The sequence below is a fragment of the Lasiosphaeria miniovina genome (assembly GCF_030549165.1).
Source record: "Lasiosphaeria miniovina strain SMH2392-1A chromosome Unknown B0T26scaffold_6, whole genome shotgun sequence".
Taxonomy (NCBI): Eukaryota; Fungi; Ascomycota; class Sordariomycetes; order Sordariales; family Lasiosphaeriaceae; genus Lasiosphaeria; species Lasiosphaeria miniovina.
In genome coordinates this window covers 4522185-4545101 of record NW_026848225.1, presented here as the reverse complement: position 1 = coordinate 4545101, position 22917 = coordinate 4522185, and the positions used below count along the sequence as shown (strand labels likewise).

The 22917-nt window shown below is 52.4% G+C and overlaps 7 protein-coding genes across 7 annotated transcripts; 4 read left to right on the top strand and 3 right to left on the bottom strand.

The window, feature by feature from the left end:
• Nucleotides 1-793: 793 nt before the first annotated feature.
• On the top strand, nucleotides 794-1179 carry B0T26DRAFT_724680 (uncharacterized protein; the record flags this gene model as incomplete). The annotated part of the gene is made up of 2 exons (XM_060442706.1): nucleotides 794-865; nucleotides 1004-1179. Coding segments are annotated over exons 1-2 (223 nt in total), but the record flags the coding sequence as incomplete, so codon positions are not given.
• Nucleotides 1180-3747: 2568 nt separating this feature from the next.
• B0T26DRAFT_724671 (uncharacterized protein) lies at nucleotides 3748-7005 on the top strand. Its single transcript, XM_060442705.1, has one exon. It carries the CDS (start codon nucleotides 3807-3809, stop codon nucleotides 6552-6554), a length of 2748 nt encoding a protein of 915 aa, XP_060293653.1. The 5' UTR covers nucleotides 3748-3806; the 3' UTR covers nucleotides 6555-7005.
• Nucleotides 7006-7344: 339 nt separating this feature from the next.
• On the bottom strand, nucleotides 7345-7899 carry B0T26DRAFT_652060 (uncharacterized protein; the record flags this gene model as incomplete). The annotated part of the gene is made up of 3 exons (XM_060438331.1): nucleotides 7345-7451; nucleotides 7515-7750; nucleotides 7811-7899. Coding segments are annotated over 3 exons (432 nt in total), but the record flags the coding sequence as incomplete, so codon positions are not given.
• A 2896-nt stretch (nucleotides 7900-10795) lies between these two features.
• Nucleotides 10796-12417, bottom strand: B0T26DRAFT_836629 (hemolysin-III related-domain-containing protein). The gene is made up of 3 exons (XM_060447516.1): nucleotides 11689-12417; nucleotides 11378-11608; nucleotides 10796-11316 (listed from the first exon to the last, which is right to left on the bottom strand). Exons 1-3 carry the CDS (start codon nucleotides 12253-12255, stop codon nucleotides 11158-11160), a joined length of 957 nt encoding a protein of 318 aa, XP_060293651.1. The 5' UTR covers nucleotides 12256-12417; the 3' UTR covers nucleotides 10796-11157.
• Nucleotides 12418-12839: 422 nt separating this feature from the next.
• Nucleotides 12840-17180, top strand: B0T26DRAFT_787887 (uncharacterized protein). The gene has a single exon (XM_060446808.1). The coding sequence runs from the start codon at nucleotides 13129-13131 to the stop codon at nucleotides 17101-17103; it is 3975 nt and encodes a 1324-aa protein (XP_060293650.1). The 5' UTR covers nucleotides 12840-13128; the 3' UTR covers nucleotides 17104-17180.
• A 603-nt stretch (nucleotides 17181-17783) lies between these two features.
• On the top strand, nucleotides 17784-21061 carry B0T26DRAFT_805800 (uncharacterized protein). Its single transcript, XM_060447165.1, has 5 exons — nucleotides 17784-18226; nucleotides 18287-18735; nucleotides 18804-19940; nucleotides 19992-20337; nucleotides 20395-21061. Exons 1-5 carry the CDS (start codon nucleotides 17981-17983, stop codon nucleotides 21022-21024), a joined length of 2808 nt encoding a protein of 935 aa, XP_060293649.1. The 5' UTR covers nucleotides 17784-17980; the 3' UTR covers nucleotides 21025-21061.
• Nucleotides 21043-22088, bottom strand: B0T26DRAFT_724660 (uncharacterized protein). Its single transcript, XM_060442704.1, has one exon. The coding sequence runs from the start codon at nucleotides 21942-21944 to the stop codon at nucleotides 21099-21101; it is 846 nt and encodes a 281-aa protein (XP_060293648.1). The 5' UTR covers nucleotides 21945-22088; the 3' UTR covers nucleotides 21043-21098.
• Between the last annotated feature and the right edge of the window lie 829 nt (nucleotides 22089-22917).

The window sequence follows — 22917 nt, the reverse complement described above, 5'->3', positions numbered from 1 at the left end:
ACATAATTCTAAAAATGCATCTAACGCGTCCATTTTTGCGCTGCCTTTTCCCCCACCACAGCCAACGTATCGCCAACACCACAACCATGGCTACCTTCCCTGATACCTGCCTCCCTCCCGAAGGCTTTTTCTAGTCTCGGTAGGCCTTATTCAAATCAATTAACGCGTACGCAAAGATTCGAGGCTACGCTTTTACATCCCATATGTCAAACAAGGAGAAGATAGGCCCCTAGTTGCAGGCTCCACCCCGCGGCCCCACCCTCCCCAATTGGGACTAGCCCAGTTGCCCCTCTCCCCACCACAAAACCACAGCCTGCAAGAACTGCAGGCTTCTTTTCCTTTTCCTTTCCTTAGCTTAGTTATTTACGAATTCAGCCATTCTTTACTTGCAGCCTTGACTCCTGTTGATGCCTGATTGAGCGAGGGAGCGCCAAGACAGGGTCATATGACAGGCACGTGTAGTCTAACTGTCTAAGTACATAGGGAAGCGGGGCTTAGCCCGACGCGATTGGACCGCGTCTGCCTCACCAAAGGACTACATTAATAAGGTCCTCAGCAGGGCAGTGCTCCCGAGCTTCCTCCCTCGATCATCAATTTACCTACCTTTTCACGAATAGCCTACCGCATTCCGTGATCTAGGTGACGATCACCCTTCACCTGTATATGCCTGCCTTCACAAAGATATCTACAACCGTATCGCTGAAGTCCGCTGGGACTCTCGTCAAGGCCAGAGTATTACAAACCACTTGACTGTTGTAAGAGAAGGTAGGTACGCCTGATCAAGGTGGTCACAATGCAGGCAAGAAGGTAGGGGAGCAATGACTTGTATTGGTGTAAGACTTCAACCTGGCCCTCGCAAAGGAAGATGGGTGTCACGGCGCGCAATGGCCGTAGCAGTACTATATAGCTTACTACAGGTTGCAAGTTGTCAACTTGCAATTCTGGCATCCTTTTGGGGGTTCTAGCGCAGTGGTAGTGAGTGCTGCAAGCTGGCGCCGTCACAATGGGCGAGGGCCATTGTTTATATACCTGCTCAGGGGTTCGGCCCGGGCATCAGTCTGCGGTCGTGGCGCCACGGCGTAGCGTATGCCAGCTGGCAGTGTTCTAGCCAGTTGGTGACAAGTGGTGGGCGCGCACCCTGTGCGCGCAGTTGGTGTTTGGGGTGTCCTTTTCCTTACAACTGTCTTGTTACGATCCTGGCTCAAGTCTGCAGGAGGCGCTGGAAGCCGACTGCTGATTGGGCAGCACTGGCGGGCAGGACGGGCCCCACATGAGCTCGGTGCGGCCAATCAGGCGGCGCTCAGTGCGTTCGGTCTCTAAGATTAGGAAGACCCACTGAGCAGGAAGAACAGCCAGTTAGGGAAGTGCTCAGTCTTCGTTGAGAGCTCGGTCGTCCTTGAAGACTGAGCGCCCCGGAGACACTGAGCTCTGCGAGGGAGAGCTCTGATTGGTTGTTCAATTAGATAAATACGATGACCGTACCCACGGTCTTAGATAGTTCTTGCTTGGTTCTTCAAGCAAGCAATACACATTCGCTGCACTCATACATTTTGAGTGTCATTCCGATTTGACTGTATTACCCGTGCAATAGGAGCTTGCCCTTTGTTCTATCTTCATAATTACCAACCCCAGCATTCTGTGGAGCCCGTGCTCCCTTACAGACAGACGACCCTAACAGTCGAGTGGTTTGTAATAGCAAGCTCCTATCGCACGTGTCACGTATTACAAACCACTCGACTGTTAGGGTCGTCTGTCTGTAAGGGAGCACGGGCTCCACAGAATGCTGGGGTTGGTAATTATGAAGATAGAACAAAGGGCAAGCTCCTATCGCACGGGTAATACAGTCAAATCGGAATGACACTCAAAATGTATGAGTGCAGCGAATGTGTATTGCTTGCTTGAAGAACCAAGCAAGAACTATCTAAGACCGTGGACACGATCGTCGTATATATCTATCTACGTAACCAATAACAGTGGTTCCGTTGTCCCGTGGTCCCGCGTCCGGGTCACCGCCCGGCCGGACCTGTCCCGCGTCCCCGAGCTCCAGAGCTCGGAATCCTGGAACGCTCCTGATTGGCTCGCGCCAAAAGTGCATGCCCCACCTTTGTGCATAGCCACAGGGAATCCACAGGGATTCGTGACACTTGCCCTTTGTTCTATCTTCATAATTACCAACCCCAGCATCCTGTGGAGCCTGTGCTTCCTTATAGACAGACGACCCTAACAGTCGAGTGGTTTGTAATACTATTAAGAATGAACAAAGGGCAAGCTCCTATTGCGGTAATACAGTCAAACTGGAATGCTGTCCAAAATGTATGAACACATGATGAATGTAATTGCTTGCTTGAGGAACCAAGCAAGAGCTATCTAAGACCGTGGCTACGTGTCACGGTCGCCACAGGGCTCATGTGACAGGATTGATTCTATTGGCTGCATTGTGCTTAGGGTGTGGCCTGTGCGCACTGAGCACCACTACCTATTTCTCCGCGCCCTGCGCGGACCCGGCGATAGATTCCTTTCTCTTCCTTAGCTTTAAATCCACATTCGTTGCTGCCTTCAACCATTGACATCCCTACTGCGTAAGGCGGGCCGTCACACTACGGTCGTCGTATATATCTATGTAATGTGGACCAATAGAAATAGTCCCACTGTCCCGTAGCCCCGTGTCTGGGACACCAGCCGCCCGGGACTGTCCCGTGTCACGACCAGGGCAAGGCATTGAGGTGAACTCAGTCCATTGGGTGCTATCGACGAAGATTCTAAACTGAGGAAGGAAAGAAGGAAAAGTCCAACAACGCGTCGCGTGCTCGCGAATAAGTTTTCATCTATCAGTGGGGTAGGTGGGGCCTCGAAGCGGCTTCTGATAGGCCCGGGGTTCTGGGCGGCTCTGGCTGCTTGAGGGCCAGTTTGGTGGACGGGTCCTCACATCCCGCGTCCCCGTGATCTAGAGCTCGGGACTCTGGGAGACTCCTGATTGGTCCGTACCAAATAGAGTGTGCCCCACTGTCGTGCATTTCCACAGGGATTCGTAACAGCTTCTATATGTTTATATACTTACTGGACGTCAAGAGCCTCTTCTTCTTGGAGACTTCTATTCGTACTAGCGCTTAGTACGTGATGGGGCTCCACTTCAGCTTTAGAGCCCCATCGTATGGAGTCAAAAGCTACGATAAGTAGGCTCCTAGTGTGACGGCCCGCCTTACGAAGGTAGGGAAGTCAAAGGTTGAAGGCAGTAACGAATGTGGATTCAAAGCTAAGGAAGAGAAAAGACTCTATCGCGGGGTCCACGCAGGGCGCGGAGAAATAGGTGGTGCTGAGCAAGTGAGGCAGTGCGCACAGACCACACTCTAACCACAATGCAGCCAATAGAATCAATCCTGTCACATGAGCCCTGTAGCGACCGTGACACCTAGCGTCAAGTACGAAGCGGGAGCCTAGTGGATTCGAGGCCGTTGAGGCAACACAGGCAATACGAACTAGGCGGCCAAGCCAGTGTACGGCTTGCGGTAAAATTGGTAATATACGGACCTCTCGGGTATGCTCGAAGCGTTATTCAGATATTGTACGGATTGATTGAATGGCTGGCTAGCTGGTTGTGGTGTTGGCGATACGTTGGCTGTGGTGGGGGAAAAGGCAGCGCAAAAATGGGCTGCGTTAGATGCATTTTTGGAATTATGTCAGCGACTCTCACTCTTACGTAAGCGCACGGACCCGTGCGTCTAGTGGGAGCCAGCCTCATCAACCCCAGCGACTCCACACACTTTACAATACAAAGCCAATATTGTCAAGGGATCCCGTTGTCAATCATGGCCGAATACGACCCGAAGAGACAGCCCGAGGCTGTAACCCATCAGCTGCCGCTGCTGGCCGCTGACGGCTCAACCACGCCCGCCTCTCTCGATGTGCCGGCTACCGAATACGAAATCGAGCTCCTATTAACCTCCTACGAAGCCAGCCTAGTCAAGAAGTTTCGCCAAGATATCCGCCTCTGCGAAACCGACATAGAGAAACTCGACAAGTGCATACAGAAGCGGGATGAGCTGCTTGAGGAGAACGACAAGCTGGTCCTCCGGCTGGCCGCCTTCGAGCATGTCATGTCAATTGAATGCGTCTGGTATAAAGGCAGGAAAGAGCGTATACGCCAACCAGTAGGCCTGCTGAAGGGGACGAAGGAGAACGGTGCGGAAAAGTGGGACCGATTCGTGGGCGTTGCCAAAGTCGGATTGGACACCATATCGAAGTTGCTCCCGCCCCTTAAGGTAATTAGCTTACAGTGGGGTAAGGATTTCGTTCAACATTACCAGCTGGCCAGCAAAGGGCAGTTTTACTGCAACAAATTCTCAGCAGCTGTAAAACTATACAGCCGCGAGAACGCCATACGGAAGCTGAACCAACTGCTACTTCGACGATTTCGGATGCCCGGGCGTCGCGATATCAAAGCAGGGGTAAACCCCATCGAGCCGGTGGACCTCCAAAACTTGGTGAACTGGAGGGGTGAAGGCCCGTTTGTTAAACAAAATGACCCTATTGGAATTCAGCTGCTGTTTGCGGACCTCACTCACGACGATCTTCCTACCGGCTTCGTTTTTGACCAATTTGGGCTTCTGGTCCGGTGCCCGTCCGACCGTTGGGAAGAAGAAGCTGGCTCTACAGACTCGGGTTTTGACACTGCTGTCGAGGAGATTGTCGATGCGACCCCGGGAGAGGGGGAAACTGGTGGGCTGTTCGCCGCCGTCAACCGAAACAGCGAGGACGCCGGCCTCCCAGATCTGCCCGACGACCTTGCCTATAACGCTTCCTCCCTCCTGTCAACGCCTCTGAGCTCGCCTCCAGATTCTCCTTCCATCGAAACCCTGTCTAGGGCCTCTATGCCAAGACGAAACGACACGGCCTCGCCCAATGATGGCAACGCTAACGACGACTCGCAACCTATCTCGAATTCCGCAGCAATCGCACGGCTCCGTCCGCGGAGAAAAAAACCAGACTACCACGAAAATCCACAAAGAATCCAAAAACCAACAAATTATCAGCTTAGGTCACTTCCCACAACGGATCTTGGTAAAAAGCGATGCTGTCCACCCGAAATGCCGCCAATGCTGCTGGTAGTTCTGGACAGGCTCGATGCCCACGCAGTCAGGCGGTTGCTATTTACATCTACGTTACCTGACGTTCCCTTTCAGGCTATGTGCTACGCACATCTCAAGAAGTTCGTGAAAGCGGTAATCAGTACGGAGCCCTCTGAATGGCTGCTAGGGGCTGAGAACGATCTCTACCCAACTAGCCCCGACAAAGACCCCTACCCCCGACGGCGCCGTGCATCACTCCCTGACCTCGCCGACAGCCCCCCCTTAAAAAGGCTGCGGCTTGATGACCAGGTGCCAGTTCGGAGCTGTCCGTCCGCTCCAAGGCAAGAACAGCCCTTAGGGTATGAACCAATTCGCGATGTTGCCTACCGCCGGCAGGCACTCGAGGAATTGCAATCGACAGGGCACGAGAAGGGCTCTTGGGGTAAGCGGACAAACGAGTTGGTCTTTCAAATTCTACGCAAGAGCAAGCTACTAACAGATGGGGAAGCATACTTTCTATATGGAGAAGAAGCAGCCCGAAAAGTCGAGTTCGGGCTAGTTAGTATGCCTATCTTCACGCAACGTCAGCAACGGTATCAGTGGGTGGGGAGCGATCGCCCGGTTTCGCAGTTTTTCCGCCGTATAGAAGATCTTGGCCTTGATCGGGCCGTATCGGTTCAGGTACCCTCTCGTACTCTACGAGGAGACTCTTATCAGAGAAAAACACTTTCGGAAGTTCGAGACCGGTTCCTCGCACAGCGCCCGACAAATAACCCCTGGAACCTTCTTGATCTTCAGAGCCCGTTACCTTCAGCCCTACCATCCTTTCTAGAAGGAGAGAATTGCCAGCTTCTTCTCCAAGTACGTGATGCGATTCTGATGGGTGGCAGTGCCGAAAGAGTAGTAGCACCTGGGCAAGATTGGAATACATGGCGTAATGTGATTGACTGGGCACTCCTATCTGAGGGAGGACACAGTACAGCACCGCATATGGACAGCCATGGCTACTCAACCTGGATTACGGCTCAGGAGGGGTGCATCGGCTTCGGATGGATGTCCCACCCAAGCCAGCAGGAAGAAGAGGCATGGATGTCCAATCCGTATAGCTGTACCGATGGAGAATGGAGATACGTCGTCCTCTCGCCAGGGCAGACGGTATTTTTCCCGTCCCGTACAATCCACTTTGTTTTCAGAATACGGGGAGCACAGACATTTGCACTAGGTGGCCACATCCTTCAATGGTCTGGTATTAACCAATGGCTCCGAGTGGTTATCGCTCAAATCCGAAACCCAGATATCACGAACGAAGATATAGGGTCGAGTGCGTCAAAGTACGTCCACATCATCGAAAGACTCCTGATGAATCGGGTCCGGGCGGGTAGGGAGGAGGAGGTAGGCGGTCAAGATGCGATTGTCAGGTACTCCTCCTTGTGTAAGGCATGTCTGTCTGTTATTCCGTCTGCGAAGGATAATCTAACGATGGTTTAGGAGTTTGAGGCCGCTGCTACGGCACGCTCGCATGCGGCAGATTGAAGACCTTAACGGCGGATGGCTGAATTCTCTGCGCACGCGCATTGCCTTGCATCTCCATGGAGACATCAGAACGATTTGAGGAAGTGATTTGCGGGGACTGCACACCTACCGAGCCCCCATGGTGGACGCCCTACTGTCACAACTTACACCCAAACGAGTCGGACTGCAAGGTAGGACGCCTAGGGTATTGACAGTGCGGAACAAAGGTTGACACAAGGTCCGGACAGTATGGCCACTGTCACTACAAGTCGAAGAGACCGCGGGAACACGAAACACGGTTGTACAATGGCCATCGATAGTAAATAAGGCCCAGCTATCTCCTAATATTTCTGTCACAATATTGGGATTAGTGAGCAAGAAAGATCTAGAAGCTGCTATGTGATTCTTCGCCACCAGCTTTTGCCACTATTCATAACTATAAAAGAGAGACTTTTGGCCCTGCCAAAGGAAACAAGAGATTAGACCTTTCAGACAATTCAAGCCTTACCTCCCTGCATCAAATGCTTCATTTCCGTTGCCCTGTGAATGCGCGTGACAATTTCCTTATATATGTCCCGGCTATTATCAAACACTTTAACGAAGGGTTAAATAACGTAGTTTGAGTAGTGAAATTGAGGTTTTATTGTGGTAAGGAAGTAATCTTCTGAAGGAAAATTGGAATAGGGGCTTTGACCAGCTTGTCGGTGGCAACCCCGAATTATGGGCTACACTTGCACCAATTTGGCTTATTCATTGTGCCCAGCAGTTATTTATCAGTCGGGTAGTTAAATATTAGTGCGCGGACCTCGATACTCTCGCGAGGGGGACAGTCCTTAGGGCTATCTAGGTGTTGGAAAGATGTATGAGGACAATCTTACGTTTACGGCCCTTTTAATGCTTGACGTAGAGCGGGAGGGCACGGGAGGGTCGATGTACTCGTAGCTCTAACTAAGGGATCCGAGTCAAAGATCTTCAAAAACATAACCTCCTCCGGTTTCTGCCTTGACAGATAGTGCCATTTATGATCAGGGTTGTAGTACGCGTAAAAAGCGCACCCTTTGAACCTCCGCCGAGCGTGGTCACATTCCACAAGGTCTTGTTGCGACATCAAACTCGACTCGCAGAGAGCAAGTGGCCACTCTTGAACGGTATGCCGCAAAGGACGCCATGCGCTGAGCCATGTTAATTACTAAGAACTCTGAGACATGCGCTTTCTATAGAAGGGGGCTTACTTGATGATGCGGACCCGTCCTTTTAAGAGGAACGGAGCGTCCCCTCGAAGCTGCAATCGGATTCGATGAACGACAGATCTGGGAGTCTGGTCTTTTCAGGCTTTAGAGGATAGATAAGAATTGATTGGAGAGTAGATAGAATTAGAATGTATGTCTAGGAATTGCGTACCAACGTGCACTCGAGTGACGGGGTCAAGCCACGCATTATGTCAACTATCTTGTTCTCGCGGTCATGCTTGGACGAATATGAGGTCCGTATCTAAGAGAGTCCACAGCTGTGAGTATGGCTGTCACGGCATGGCCCGTGCATGACATGGCACGTAGCCCACAACCACCTATTTCCCTGCGTCCTACGCAGTCTCTGCCATAGCTTCCTTCTTCATCTTTAGATTCTACGAATTCAGCAATGATTACTGCAGCCCTGTCTCCTTACGTTGACTGAGCCGTGATAATTGCACAACTTCGGTTAGCGCTCCGTACTCTAAATACTAGAAGGACGTACGCGCCAGTCGGAAAAGAAGACGCGGTCATATCCTCCGTCAATAAACTTGAGTTCTTGTTCGATCTCAGGTAGGTAGCGGGATTTGATCAACTCGTCGTGACTCGTAGCTCAGTGCGGTAGGACACTCCTGGACCTCCTTTTTTTGTCGACACCGAAGACCTTGGCTGGGAGGAAAGACGGCTATCCACTTCGCCATGTCTGCTTGGCGGAACTCGCGGATTTACATTTTGCTCTCCGGATGTGTGGGAGACAGTGTCGACATCCAGGGTACTTCTGGCGATCCGCAGCCCTACATTTTCGGACTGACATAGATTGTCGCTTCGCAAATCACCTGCACTCGAATCCATGGAATATCGGATACTTGGCAGAACCTCTCCGCTCGAAGTACTTGAACCATTATACGGCATGATTGGCAGATGCGCCAAATTAGCGAAAGATAACGTGCATGCACGTTGGTCGAACTAAGGTACTACCTCATATCCCACATATGCAATGGCTTGTTCACGCGACGTCGGAACGCCAACATGATTAGCAGATGGTCACAGAACGAGGCATACATCAGGCGGTGAATCGACGGTCGAAAAGTTGCACTTCGATAGAACCAATGCACCATTGCAATCCCATCTAATCCGGAAAACCACGCAAGTCAGCCCCACACACACACAAACATACACACCCGGACACAGGACTCCCTCAATACTCAACCCTTCGTGCCCAACCCCAAGATTCGACATGTTTTACTCCCCATTCCAAAACCTCGTTCACAAATTTCACCAAAACACCTTGATATATGAAGCATTAAACCGTATACTTGTATGTTCCACAACCTGACAAGAACGAAGCTGCCAGCCAAAACGACCCCAGAGGCGGTGCCCAGCCAACGCTCGTGTTGCAGACGGATAAGAGCGAGAACGAGGACGCAATCTCAAACAAGAATACCAAGGAAGTAAAGGAGGAGTAAGAGGACAATCACGGGAAGAAAAAGAATGCGCCTATACCAAAGAAGTCAAGACAGAGAGCCCGAGATCACCAGCGGTAGCCACAGCTGCCTTAATGGGTGGGCACGTCGCCAAGGGCGTGGCTGCTGCGAGTTCCCAAATCCTGTTTCAGGGAAAGAGGCTCCCCCTGTGCGAAATGTCCTGTTCGCTCTAGGTTGTTCCCGCACAAAGTTCGCTTCCGTCCCCCCGAACCTCATTACCCCCTACTGACAATTTTACTGGCTATTTTGTGTCTATGTACCTGCCAGGTCTTTCCTGACCCTCGGCTTTTGTCTCTTGGCGGATCGTGGTTTTCGCGGTTGCCGTTAGGACCCGCAGGGAGTCTGGCTCTGATGGCGACGCGGCAGGTGCGCATGTTCCCAGGCGAGGGAAGCGGCAGAGTTGCTAGGCTTGATGGCGTGGAGATGCGCATAGCTCTCCTAGAATCACTCATCTCCCAGCCCCGGGGTTCGGTGGACAACAGCCAGCTACCAAGGCGATCAACTCCTTTAGTACCGCTTCCCACCATCAATTCCGGGACTGCTACTTGTGCTGAGAACGGTTTCTCCTGATGATCTTTTCCCATGCGGGAAGTTCCTGCGGCCGAAATTGACCGCACAATTCATCGGCTCCATAAGAACGATTAAAACTACAGATTGAGGATCTCAGAGTTACTTAGCCGTACCGATATTCGAAGTGCGTAAAGTTGGGTGGTTCCGGATTCAAGTCTGTTACCAGAGAAACAAATTGCGACTTATGCGAAGGGAGGCTGTGATTCGCTAGGGGTTGAGTGTGCTAACGGCTACTTCTACTACGAACAGCACCTAGGTTGATTATGAGTCTACCGACAGAGCGTGGGGTGCTCTTCGAGAGAGCCCGAAGAGGATTTTTTTTTGCACAATGCCCCACTTAAAGCCTCACTGTTCCCTGCACCTTTGTTAACCCCTCGGAAACTCGGACCAAAGGTGGGGGGTGATACTATACCTCGTTCCAGCCTTAAGGCTTACAACTATAAGTTCTTCTTATCAAATGCAAGCTTTATGAGGTCTTCAAACAGATAGTTCGGTCTGTAGGATTTGCAAAACACGTCTCCGTATGACTTAAAACCCAGTTGCGAATTACCGACTCAAGTTTTCCTACACGCAAGAACAATTAGCCACGCCATATCCTCTGACCAAGTCTCACGGGCAGGGGCCGCCGTACCGTTTAGATTAGATCCTGCACCGACACAGTCGAGTATTGACGCAGGTTATCTCGGAGGCAAATTAGCCATATCGCACAATTCCAAAGCTTCCAGAATAGATGATAGCCAATATCTACAAGTAGTACTCCTTTCCTTCCGTCTATTCCCGTCACTTCGTTCGTCTACTTAAACGGAACATAGTCGACGTACTCCAACTTGGGCTGCTTGAGTCATTCGTTCACCGTTTTATAGCCGGCCTCGAATGCTTCATCGGTCAACGCCCGCGCGACGATATAGCTCGCTAGGTAGATGACCTGGCATGGTACGGAAGAAGTATTAAATTGAACACTAAGAGCAGGATATTCGAGCCAAAAGGAGGGGAGGCTGGGAGGGCACCAGCAGCCGGCAAGGCACATGCTGATCCCCTTGGATCTCTTCCGGAAAAGAACCCCATAAGTCACCACAATAAACGGACCTCTGACACACTGCCACGCCCTCAATTCCAAGCGTTCCTAACCATTGCTGACGAACCTTGGTCCCTGGAGTGAATATTCTCTCCTTCGTTATGAATGTCAAAATTCCTGGCTCCCAAAAGCACCTTTCTGCCAGAATCTCCAACAGCGCTACCTAGTTTGGAAGGTCGCCGCTCGTCCCGGTGGTTAGAGGCTCTACAAAAGGTAGTAACTCAAGAGGCCGAGCAGGTAATATTTGAGTGAGCATAGTCGAAGGCTTCCAGATACCCTATCATCTGGATAACAGCGGCGCAGACCACCAGAATGTGCATGAATGAGTGGGAGCTGCACATGTCGAATTTTCCAGGCCACCAACTTTCGGGAAACCTCATCTTTCGAATCACGTGTATTAGGATAAATTTTTCTCCTGTATGGGCAAAATGGGAGACTCACTGCATAAAGCGCTGTTCCAGAGAGAAGGCAGCCTATCTTTGCCACCATAGTATAGGTGAAGGCTTTTTTGTTCATCAGGTCTAGCCCGAATACATCGAGCCCATGAATCAAGGGCGCCACAACGGACATGCCAGTCGCCACGAACGCTACTGTTCGCATGGAACGATACTTGTGGCTCTGGAGCTTGGGATGGATGTTCGTGATGATGGTCAATGCCCCGAAAACCCCAATCTATTGATCGATGAAGACGGCGTTAGATCCGATTACCAGTCCTGGGACAGAAAAAGCCGAGCATATGGAGATCAACTAACCATAGACCAATAAATATTGCGTAGCGTAGTCTCACACCAAAAGATTATGTATATTCCCAAGACAATGTCACCGACTATGAAGATCCCTATACCAAGCATATCTAGTCGGTGGCAGAAATGGTCCACGGTGCAAGAGTGGTTCATCAAAGTATGATAAAGAGCCGAAAATGCATAGCAAATGGTCGCCGTAAGCATGAAGAATGAGAAAGCAACAAAATCGGTGCTAGTAACTCTGGAATATTTACCAGCTAGGTACTGCAAGATATACCACTCGCCGAGGAGGAAGACAACGGCCGGAATAAGATGGGAATAGATGTTGACCGTCTCGTTGTGGAGATACCGCCAACTGCGGAACGAGGCGCGAACCGAGCCCGATATGGGCCGGTAACCGTGAAGAATCCACTGGTTGTTGTCGTGTCGAAACCATTCCGGCATCTCATCGAACGAGAGAAGAGCCGGGCGTCCTGCCTCACCGGACCCAGACCCGGATGCGTCGTCTTCCATTCCCCGCCCTTTGCGCGCCCCTGGCTTCTTGGGCGGAATTCGGAGACGGGGAGCGGACGCCATTTACTGTCGCACCTAGTGATGTGTAATGTCTGAAGGCCGGAGTTTGAGAGTGAGTAAGAATGGAATCGAAGAAATGCGTTTCCTCTTTGCTTCGTAGTTTTTTTGTGTCTTGCGAAGTTGCGCCGCGGCTCTTTTCTTCGGTTGGGCTCGCTAAGCGCCAGCCTCGCTGGGCTGGTTGCCTGGGCCCACTCACACTTCTTCGGGGACTCGACCAGATGGGCTTTTTGCCGGTCAGCGTCTTAAAGATCCTAGTCTCTGATGCGAGGGCCATGTGTCAACAATTGCACAAGTTGAGGGGCGCGCTCCTAGACTGTGCTGCGATGCTAGTACTAGAAGTAGTCTAACGCTATTAAGCAATCGACCCTACATGCCACAGGCCACAACCGCTAATTATTGGAGCAGATACAGCGATCTCAGCGACGCGGTAGCCTATGTTAGGGCGCTGTTCTGTGGTTGCTGTAGCTGTGTGGCCCCAGCAGCTGCCTGATTTGGTTAGAATCTCCTGGTACTAGTGCGCTGCACAGTCTGGTAACGCGTCTTCGAGCTGAGGCTGAACCTGATCATCCTGGCTCAAACAACTCGACGTGGTTGGTTCCTACTTGTTCCGTCACCAGCCCCATGCGTCTCAAGCATGCAGTCAGTATTGATGGATTTGATTAGTCCCTTTTCCAGCGATAGGCGTACTGGGCAACGATGATGGACCCGGCCCCAGCTACTAACTACGGGCTGGTAACGATGCGACGGCCTAAAAAGTCGCGGCCCTGCCGCGCAATGGACAGACCGTTCAGGCAGCTTCACGCACCGGGCTAACACAACGCATCGGCACCGACGCTCCCGGAGTCTCTTGTTTCTTGACCTGCGCCCTGGCTGGAGATGGCGTCCCGTGAAGACTATGCAGTTGGGTGGGTCTGCCGTTTGCCTGTTGAGGTGGCCGCGGCCAAAGCAGCGCTCGATCGCGTCCATGAAAATCTACCCACGGATCAGGATTCAGACGGCAACAACAGCTACATTCTGGGGAATCTTCAGGGCCACAGTGTCGTTGTGGCGTATCCGAACGTGTACGGCAAACTGTCACTGGCCGACGTGACCGCACAGTTGCATGCAAGCTACCCATCTGTCCGATTCAATCTGATGGTAGGCATTGCAGGAGGAGTGCCCGATACGAAGGATGATGTTCGTCTCGGTGATGTTGTTGTCAGCAAGTCGGCAGCTGGGTGGTCGGGTGTCCTCGAGTACGACGTGAACGGGGAACGAGCGAAAGATCAGATTGCTCTCGGCAGAGCGTTGGATCAGCCGACACTTTTGCTTCTCGCAGCTTTGGGGAAGGCCGAGACAGCCGCCATCTTTGAAGAAAGCAAGATGCCCCGCTACATCTCCGAGATCGTGCAGAAAGATCCAGTTACCTTTGCCCACCCTGGCCCAGAACAAGACATCCTCTTCGACGCAAATTATGATCATGCAACCAATGAATCCGAAGAAGGCGGATGCAGTCATTGCGACCCGGATAGGATCCGGTCAAGGCAGCCGCGTGAAGTACAGGATCCCGTTGTTCATTATGGCTCAATTGCCTCCACCCGCCATTTGACGCGCAACGGAGCAGGCCGGGACCAGTTCGCACACAAGCATGATATTCTCTGCTTCGAGAAAGAGGCAACTGGGCTGAGGGATGCCGCTCAGTACCTGATCATCCGAGGAATTAGCGACTACGCAGACTCGCACACCTCAGATATCTGGCATGCCTGGGCTGCAGCGACCGCAGCAGCATACGCAAGAGAAGTCCTTTCATTCGTGCCTGCCGCCTCCAAGACGATACCTTTGGCCGCAAACGCGCATGCCGAGGCTGCACCCGTTCTTGACGCCTTACTTCTAACAAGACCGGACGTTGATCGGAAGTCCCTCATTGCACTGAAGGGACGCAGGGTTGATGGAACCTGCGAGTGGGTTACGAAGCATCACCATTATCAAGAGTGGCTGGCAGATACGAGTCAACCACTCCTCTGGATCTCAGGTGGCCCTGGAAAAGGGAAGACAATGCTCGCGATTTATATCACCGAGGTGCTACAACCACTGGTTGACGCTGGTGACAATGTTCTCCTCTATTACTTCTGCAGTAATCGTGACAAGAATCGGAACACCGCATTGACCATATTGAGAGGCATCCTGCATCAATGGATCGATCTCCAGCCCCACCTGGCCAGAGAAGTCAAGAGCTCATTCGAGGGGGCGGAGACGACCAAGTACACAATGTCCAGTTTTATCGCGCTGTGGAGGGTTTTCCTGACTCTGCTCCAGCAGACTACATCTTCTCAGGTAGTCTGTGTCCTCGATGGTCTCGACGAGTGCGAGCAGGAATCACTTAGAAAACTTCTAGATGCCGTTGGAAGCTACTTATCGAAGTCTGGGGAAGGGGCAAAGGCACGACTGAAGCTCATTATTCTCTCCCGACCTCAGCCGGCTGTGTTGGAGAGCAAACTCGTTCGCTATCAGCAGATTCAGTTGGACGCCTCCGACACGGAAACTACGCATGATGTCGAGAGATATATCTTTGCCAAAGTCGCCGAACTGGCGTCCGAGCAAGACCTTTCCGAAGAGATGGTTGCGCAGGTTCAGCAGAGCCTGCTAGCTGGCGCTGATGGTACCTTTCTGTGGGTCGCATTCGTTGCTAATGAGCTTCAGGGCCGGAGTTGGAGCAAGATTGATGAAGTGCTCCGCCAAATTCCCAAAGGCCTGGGTGGGATTTATCAGCGGCTTCTTCGGCAGGTCGACGACAAGGAAGCTTTGGTCCCTATTCTTCAATGGGTTGTTCTCGCTGCCCGGCCCCTTACACTGGAAGAATTGGCCGTGGCCGCAGGGGTCAAGGCGGCTGGTACTATTCCAGCAACGCAAGTGACCCGGAGGCGGCTTAGGGTCGGCGGGTTGCTCGTGAAAGTCGAAGGAGACGTCGTCAATCTGGTTCACGAATCGGCGAAAGAATTCTTCCAGAGCGATCAAGTCAACATCAAAGGGATCGACATGTTCCATATGGGCCAGGAAACCCACAGGAGGTTCATGCAGACCTGTTTGGCTCACGTAGAATGCGGGTACGGAAATTCCAGCACGCCCGGCCAGGATCCCTTCTTATCTTACGCCAGCCAGTACTGGCCGGTGCATTTCCACCACGCCATTTATGTGATCGATTCAGCGACAGAATTCTCGCGTCCATTCTTTCGAGCGGACTCTCCCATCCGGACAGAATGGTGGAAAGTCTACTGGGAGCAGGAGAAGAACGGTGGCAGCCCACCCACCTTCACTCTCTTGCATCTCGCGGCATACATTGGAAACGTACCCTGGACCAAAATGTTACTCGGCACACATGCCCGCCTCATTTCGCGGAAGGACAATTACGGCCGGACACCTTTGTACTGGGCAGTCAACAGAGGTCACCGAGAAATGGTGGAGCTCCTGCTTGAACATGGGGCACGTGTCAACTTCAAGGATCGAAGCATGTTAACTGCCTTACACATAGCAGTAATCGGTCAAAACAGAGACGTTGTGTCGGTGCTGCTCGAGCACGGTGCCCGCATCGAGGCCAAGGGGGAGACTGGCGACACGGACACCCCATTGGTGCGAGCCATTTTGGTGAACTCGAGAGAAATTACGGAGGAACTACTCGAGCAAGGAGCGCGCGTGGATAAATTGCCATCTCTTCTGGGAGTTGCTTCTCTGAGGGGGCCTACGGATTCATTAGATGGACGGGTGAAAGAGCTACTTGGGCTCCAGGAGCAGGTCCTAAATGCGCGCTTCAAGCATTCGACGCGAGCTGTGGACTTGGTCACGAAGGGACTGGTCCTATCCATCCGCATTCCTCTGGTCCTTAAATTGATGACTCTCTATCTCAAGTATCTAGCGTTGAACCGCATGGACAGTCTGCCTGTGCTGCGGGAGCTGGTCCAGGAGAACAAGATGAAGCAACTGCGGGCATGGGCAAAACCGTACCATGTGTTCCTCGCGGGGCTGGTGTATGCTAAGAGTGCGAGGAAGCTCCAGGCCATGGGCGACCTGCCGACATATGTCTTACAGAAGGTCACGCCCGGAGATATGCAGGCACTGGTGGTCATCATGACCTTCACCGGCATGGAGACGAAATTCACAGCTGTTCAACACGGATGGAAGCCAGGAGACGACATCACATCCGCGGCAATCGCAGACTGGGCCGCCATCGCCTACGGTAGGGACTCTCTAGAATACTTCCACCTCGGCATCAGAGAATTCCTGATCGATTTCGATGGTTGTATCCGGAATGAGAACCGGGAAGAGAACGTGCTCCGAACGACCTTACTCATGACGGTCCACTTCGCCATGCTCGACAAACAGAAACCAGGGCCGATCGAGTACATATCCCGGGTCACCGCGGAGTTCTTTGAAGGATACATCGGCAGCGTTTACGAGGCTGGGTTGTTCAGCGACGCGAACCAGGCGTACGCAAACAAGCTGCTCGTCGCCAGCGACAGCCGAGACTCTGCCCTGTTGCGTCTCCTCCTGATCACCATTTTCCAGTGCGCCCAGCAGGCCAACGAGAAGGGACAGGAGCGCTTTCTCAACATACCCTCGGCCGCGTGCTTAATCCTCTGCTATGAGAACGCTGCCGCCCACCAGTGGCTCATTGGTGAGGTCATCCCGGAGGAGATGGCGGCGTTGATAGCCCAGCAGCCTCCGGGAGCGCTGCAGAAGCGGGCTTGCAAGGCTTTGATAGAGTGCCTGATCATTGGGAAGCAGTACGGTTTGAGCGCGCGGAAACAAAGCGTCGAGAAGCATCTGCGGTCCTTGCCGGAGGTTGAACATATGATGAATCGCATACTGGGTGTATAAAGAATTGCGCGATGCGCACTCACGGTCCTGTAATCGCGCACAAATTCAAAACTTGGCGTACTAATCATGGACGGAATTGATGTATTTGCGGCTCTCTGGTTGTATCTACTATTAGGGGTGGTGATGGCGGAGATCATCGATTTGCTAAGCATGTCAGGCGTGTCCTGTCCTGTGTTTCTTCATACTTCGCGAGCTAGAGGGTGAAGGGTGGACCTCCACCGGCGCCTTTGAGTGCTGCAGTCGATTCTCCGACAGGTCTGTCGCCCATGATTTCCTCCCAGGCAGCTGAAGGGCCCTCTCCACTGCGGAGGTAGGACCCGCGGTGTTTTGGGAGGGGGTCTGCCAAGAGGCTGAAGACGGACGACCGCCCGATTTCGCAGAATCGACGCGTTCGCAATCTTTACAGAGGCGAATGTTTTGGCGGAAACTTTTGATCAACTCCAAGTTATCATACAAGAAGTAACCCAGAGTCATCATGTTGTGATGATGCCGTCGCACAGGCACAGATTCGTGTCAGTCTAAGTCGTTTGTGGTGTCGACGCCGGGCGGAGGCACGGAAATAACGACAGTAACCACTCGGAGGCAGACACAGCCCGGCAAGGCGCGCCAGGCTGCCATGGTCAGCGGCAACCCCTCAACTTTCTAAATTATTATTGTGCTGCAGCTGTGCCGCACAAGTACCTGTAGCTGCCCGACAGGATATGCGCCCAGGCGGGCAGCTGTGACGGCGTCCTGAGGATCTGGGAGTGAACGTAGCACAGCCTGATCCGAGACAGACCAGTACACAGCACCTACGTGATCTGCCAACGTTCGTCCAGCCAACGTTGGACAAAAATCCCGGTGCGATCCTCAAATCCATCATTTTAAATGCGCAATCATGGACGACGACGACGCCGATGCCCCAAGCCTATTGCAATCCGTGCTTGCACTATTCGCTGGAGAACGACCGCAAAGGTCGGCGAAGCCGGCGTCACTGCGATCACGGAAGCGCCAGGCCTGGCTTCGCGCAGATTCATTTATGCAGCGTGATGATCTTCGCGAAGCCGACCCAGCGAGCGTCAAAAGGACTCTGCGCGCATTCGAACATCTTGTTCAGGACGACCCTCATCGAGAGATAGATTTCGTACGTCTTCGGCCTATTGACCCCTCACTTCCTGCCTATTAACGACGGTCGCCCGAGCAGAATTTCGAAGAAGATGGAAACGAGCGATTTCCGAATCTTCGCCGCATGGTCGAGAATCCGAGTCGCGATCCGCATGCCGACCTAGGTGCAACCATTTGCGTTGGTAAACGGGGACGGGAATGCGACGATGCAATACAGGAACTTTCGCAATTGGAGCAAGATAGGAAGAAGCGCCGAGTCCTGCCTCGTGAAGAGCCAACCCGCGAGTCTAGCCTCGACCCCAATGCCAACTTCGCCGTGCTGATGAGGAGACATTTGGTGTCCTTGGACAATGCGTTGCGAAGACACTGGGTTTGTGTTTGCCAGAAATGCTCAGGGCTGAGCGTGAGACTCTCGCTGCCACAACACAAGCAGGGGGCCAACCTCGAGTCTGAGGCAAGTTTCGAAGTGTTCTTCGGCGTACGGTCCGTACCAGCTAGTATTCTGCAGGAGGCCAGAATCACGGTCAAGTAAGTACTCGAAGCATTGTGTGATCAAGCGCCTGGCTTCCCTCTATTCGCTAACACGGACGGTGCAGAGACCTACACCACAGCCTCAACAGGCGCTCATCTGACCCGATACTGAGCAGTCCACCCGCCTTTGCCCACCATATACTATGCCAAAGCATCACTGAGTCCATCGGTCAACGAAATTGCTTACACTTCGCTCTCGAGGATGGAGTGTTTCAGAGGCTTCGTCCGCAACAAAAGACATTTGGGACTGACCGAATGTCAAGCACAGTATCCTTGTCGGCCTTGTTCCAACGCCAGCAAGAACTACACGGTGGAAAATCGGTGCTGCCATTCAAGGGGAAGGCAGTATTGGCTGCTACCCTGGCTTCAGCTATTCTTCCCTTCCTGGAGACACCATGGCTGCAGTTCTCCTTCAATCACTCAAAGATACAATTCTTTGAGCCACGGCAGAATGGAGAACTCCCCGACATCACGAAACCATTTCTGGCTCTGGAGCACGTTCCAGTCATGCCAGCCCGCAATACCACCGACACCGGAGATGCCTCGAAACACATATTTCACCCTAACGCTAGCGTCTTAGCACTAGGCATTCTTTTATGCGAGCTTCACTTCTGCACACCTGTCGAGCTCATGGCGAAAGAAATACCCGCCGCTGGAGTTCCTAGCGCCAGGAATATCAATGATGATTGCTACACCTGTCTTGATAAGCTTCAGATTCTGGAAGACGACGCTGGTGTCGACTACTACCTCGCCACGAAAGCATGCCTTACTGGGGAGTACTATCCAATCGGACAGCAAGTTGAGTTTGACGATGTCAGTGTCCAGCGGCTCTTCTACCAGAACGTCGTCAAACGACTTGAAAACGTGATATTCAAGGCATGGGGCATTCGATTAGGGGATCTGGGTTCATTCGACGCTCGAAAAAACGAATCTTGTTGGGGTCCTATCGGTCGAGAAGTTGTCCGCTTCCACGCGGGTCAGGTCGATTCCCAGATGGCAAACAATGCCTCTGCAAAGGGAAACTGGCATCGATCAATGTCTGACAGCGCGCCTGTGAGCTATCTCCATTCGGATATGGTGCTACGGCTATCGGGGCAGCCTTCTCCGGGATCGCAAGCCCAAGGACACCTCGCCAAGCCTTCAGAGAAGAGCTTGCATTTCTTTGATGCAAGCCACCATATGGGCCCAGGACCTAAATCAGAGTGGGTTGTTTCCCATAACTACAAGTCTCTGTCGTACTAATGACCCGCCAGAAATCCCCTTTCGGAAAGATGGATGGACAATTTACTGTCTTCGATCTCTCGCTATGTTGATCCTGTTCTCGATCTTGTCGAACCTGTGCGAATAGCTATTTTGGACTCCGGACTCGACCCTACAAACCCCTTCCTGATCGAGGATCAACAACAAGCCAACCCACAAATCAAGGAAGCGCGAAGTTTTGTACATGGAACACAACCACACGAGATTCAAGACGAGATCGGACACGGCACTCATGCTCTAGGTCTTCTTCTCAAAGTTGCCCCATGCGCTGAGATTTATGTCGCCAGAGTTGCGCGCCGGGAAACTCTGGACCATAATACCTTCAATGACATTACAAAGGCGAGATTGGTTCCACACCAGAGCAGACCTGTTGGACTGGACTAACGGACTGTGCAGGCTATTTATCATGCAGTGGAAGAATGGAAAGTGGACATAATATCAATGTCGTTCGGCATCCGTGAATATAACGAGCCCATGAGCAACGCTATAGCCAACGCACTGAACAAGCGGACGCTATTGTTCGCGGCAGCATCGAATGATGGGGCGAACCTTGACAGAGCTTTCCCAGCTCAGTATCCCGGCGTCTTTTGTATACACTCAACCGACGGAAACGGCAATCCCTCTGATTTCAACCCTACAGCAAGTGAAAAGGACGTCAACTACAGTCTACTTGGGCAGCAAGTCTCCTCCCACTGGCCCGCTGGCATGAGCGGACACAATCAGCCCATCAGGGCTCTTTCAGGCACGTCGGTGGCCACACCGATCGCTGCTGGTCTAGCTGCGTCGGTCCTGTCTTTTGTCCGTCACCAGGATCGGCAAGTTGCTGTAGAAAGTGAAAGACTGGGACAGTGGCTGAAAAGGGACAATTCCATGGACATGGTTTTTAATAGTATGGTCAGACGAAGGCGGGGCCCGGGCTATGACTACATCACGCCTGAGATTCTCTTCGATAGCGGTTCGACAGAGGAGGATGTTTACAGGAAAATCAGGGATATCAAGAGGACCATGTACAGATATCAGAATTAGCCCTATACACAGAACATTTGCACCTTATATACTGAACACAGCTCCTCACTTGCGATCTAAGATTCGATACCTAATCAAGCAGCAACGCAATAGACGTTTCCATTCTCGGTCTCATCGGGAACAGCCTCAGCCGTCTCAATACCAGCTCCATCCACATCCTCAACCAAGACACACTCGCCTTCATCTGCCTTCCCACCAACGGCCATAAAGGCGCCTTTACTGTACTCTTCCAGCTTCACTCTCCGCCCAAACTTAAGCCTCTTGACGCGGAACGCAAACACAAATTCCGCCTCGCAAGTGGACTCGACCGCGTCCTCGTCCGCGCGAGTCCAGTGCCCCTTCGGGCCAAAGGTCGCGCCCAGCGCGGTTATGTCGATGCCGGGATTCCCCTTCACCGTCGTGCTCTGCGAAGTCGAGTACTTGATCTTGGCGCCCTTGACGAGCTTCATACCCGTGACGAGGAAGAGCGCGTTGATGAGCGCAAACTTTTGCCTAGGCTCCCGCAGCCATGCCTGCACGGCTGGTCCCTTGACAGCTTGCTCGACATATTCTTGGGTAGGCTCGAAAGACAGAGTCGTCATCGTGTCGAAGGCGAAGGTATTCTTCATCTTGTTCGAGTGCTCGACCTTCACTTCGGGACCAAGGGGCAGTCCACCGGTGGCCAGCTGCAAGAATTGTGCGTAGACACCTAGTCCAACCCCCTTTTCAGTTGAGACAGTCTTCTTCCAGTTGGTCTCCACGATAGGCGGGAATTCATTGGCCACGGTAACAACACTCGCTCTGTTCAGAGGGAATTGCGGTGCTGACGTAGAGCGGATTATAGACCCAAGGCATAGCGGGCCCGTTGGTGGTGGAAATATGAAATCGGATGTCGGACACAGGAAATATGTCTTGGTGAAGGACATGGCTTCAGCTTTCATCGAGTTTACCTCGTAGATACTGAGCTTTTTTGAGTCCTCAGCGGAGAAGACAGTAGATGTTCTGAGGGGCTCAGGTTTTATAGGCACTGCCCAGTGTGTAGTAAGAATCACTGAACCGGCCAAAGGTCTCCTCTCATTTCTTCTGTAACACTGTCAGACCTCGTATGGAGGCCAATCAAGCCGTGTCTTCAGCAGCGGGGCCGCCGGGCGAGCGGTTGCTTATATCCGTAACCCATTGTCGGGTGGCCTGAGAAGGCTGAGGCCTTATGCAGTATTACAATGCTATTATCTCGAATCGCTCCGAAGTATTACTAGGACGCTTCTTGGTTTCTTCGTGGTTATGTTAAGAAGGGCATGTTGATCAGTATATAGGCCCACCGCAACCCACAGGCGCGATCGTTTATCGAAGGGCAAGGGCTCACGATAACGACCTACGGTACTTTTATTTCTAAAGGCATAGCTCCGGAGCTCGAAGAAACGAGCCCTGGTACGGAGTAGTAAAAACCAAATGCTCTGTCTCCCTGCCCCTGCGCCTTGACCTTCCGAACACCTCTGCCCGACCCGCTCATGGCACCCCTGTCTATACCTGTTAGATTGACGAGGGGCACCTAAATTTGGTGTGTACTAGTGGTAAAATCGATGCGCTAATACCTCTTTTAGTTTAGCCCTACAGGGGGGGGGAGGGGTTTGGCCAATTTCGCCGGACTTTGCGGGGATACCCCCGCCCGCCAGTCCTTCTCGGGTACGTCCACCAAAAGGAACTCCATAGCCTCGAGCGCTCTCGTCGCTATAAGTTGCGCCAAACCAAAATTTAGCAATCGACTCGAGCAGCGTCCCAAGACACGTGCTGTCTTTATACCGTCAGGCCGACCTGTGGAGTTGACTCGGCGATTTCATGGCCTCACTCGTACCTAGGAGCTTGAGAACGTCCTTTCCATGCGGAGACCAGGATCGGCTTCCTGGACTCGCGACC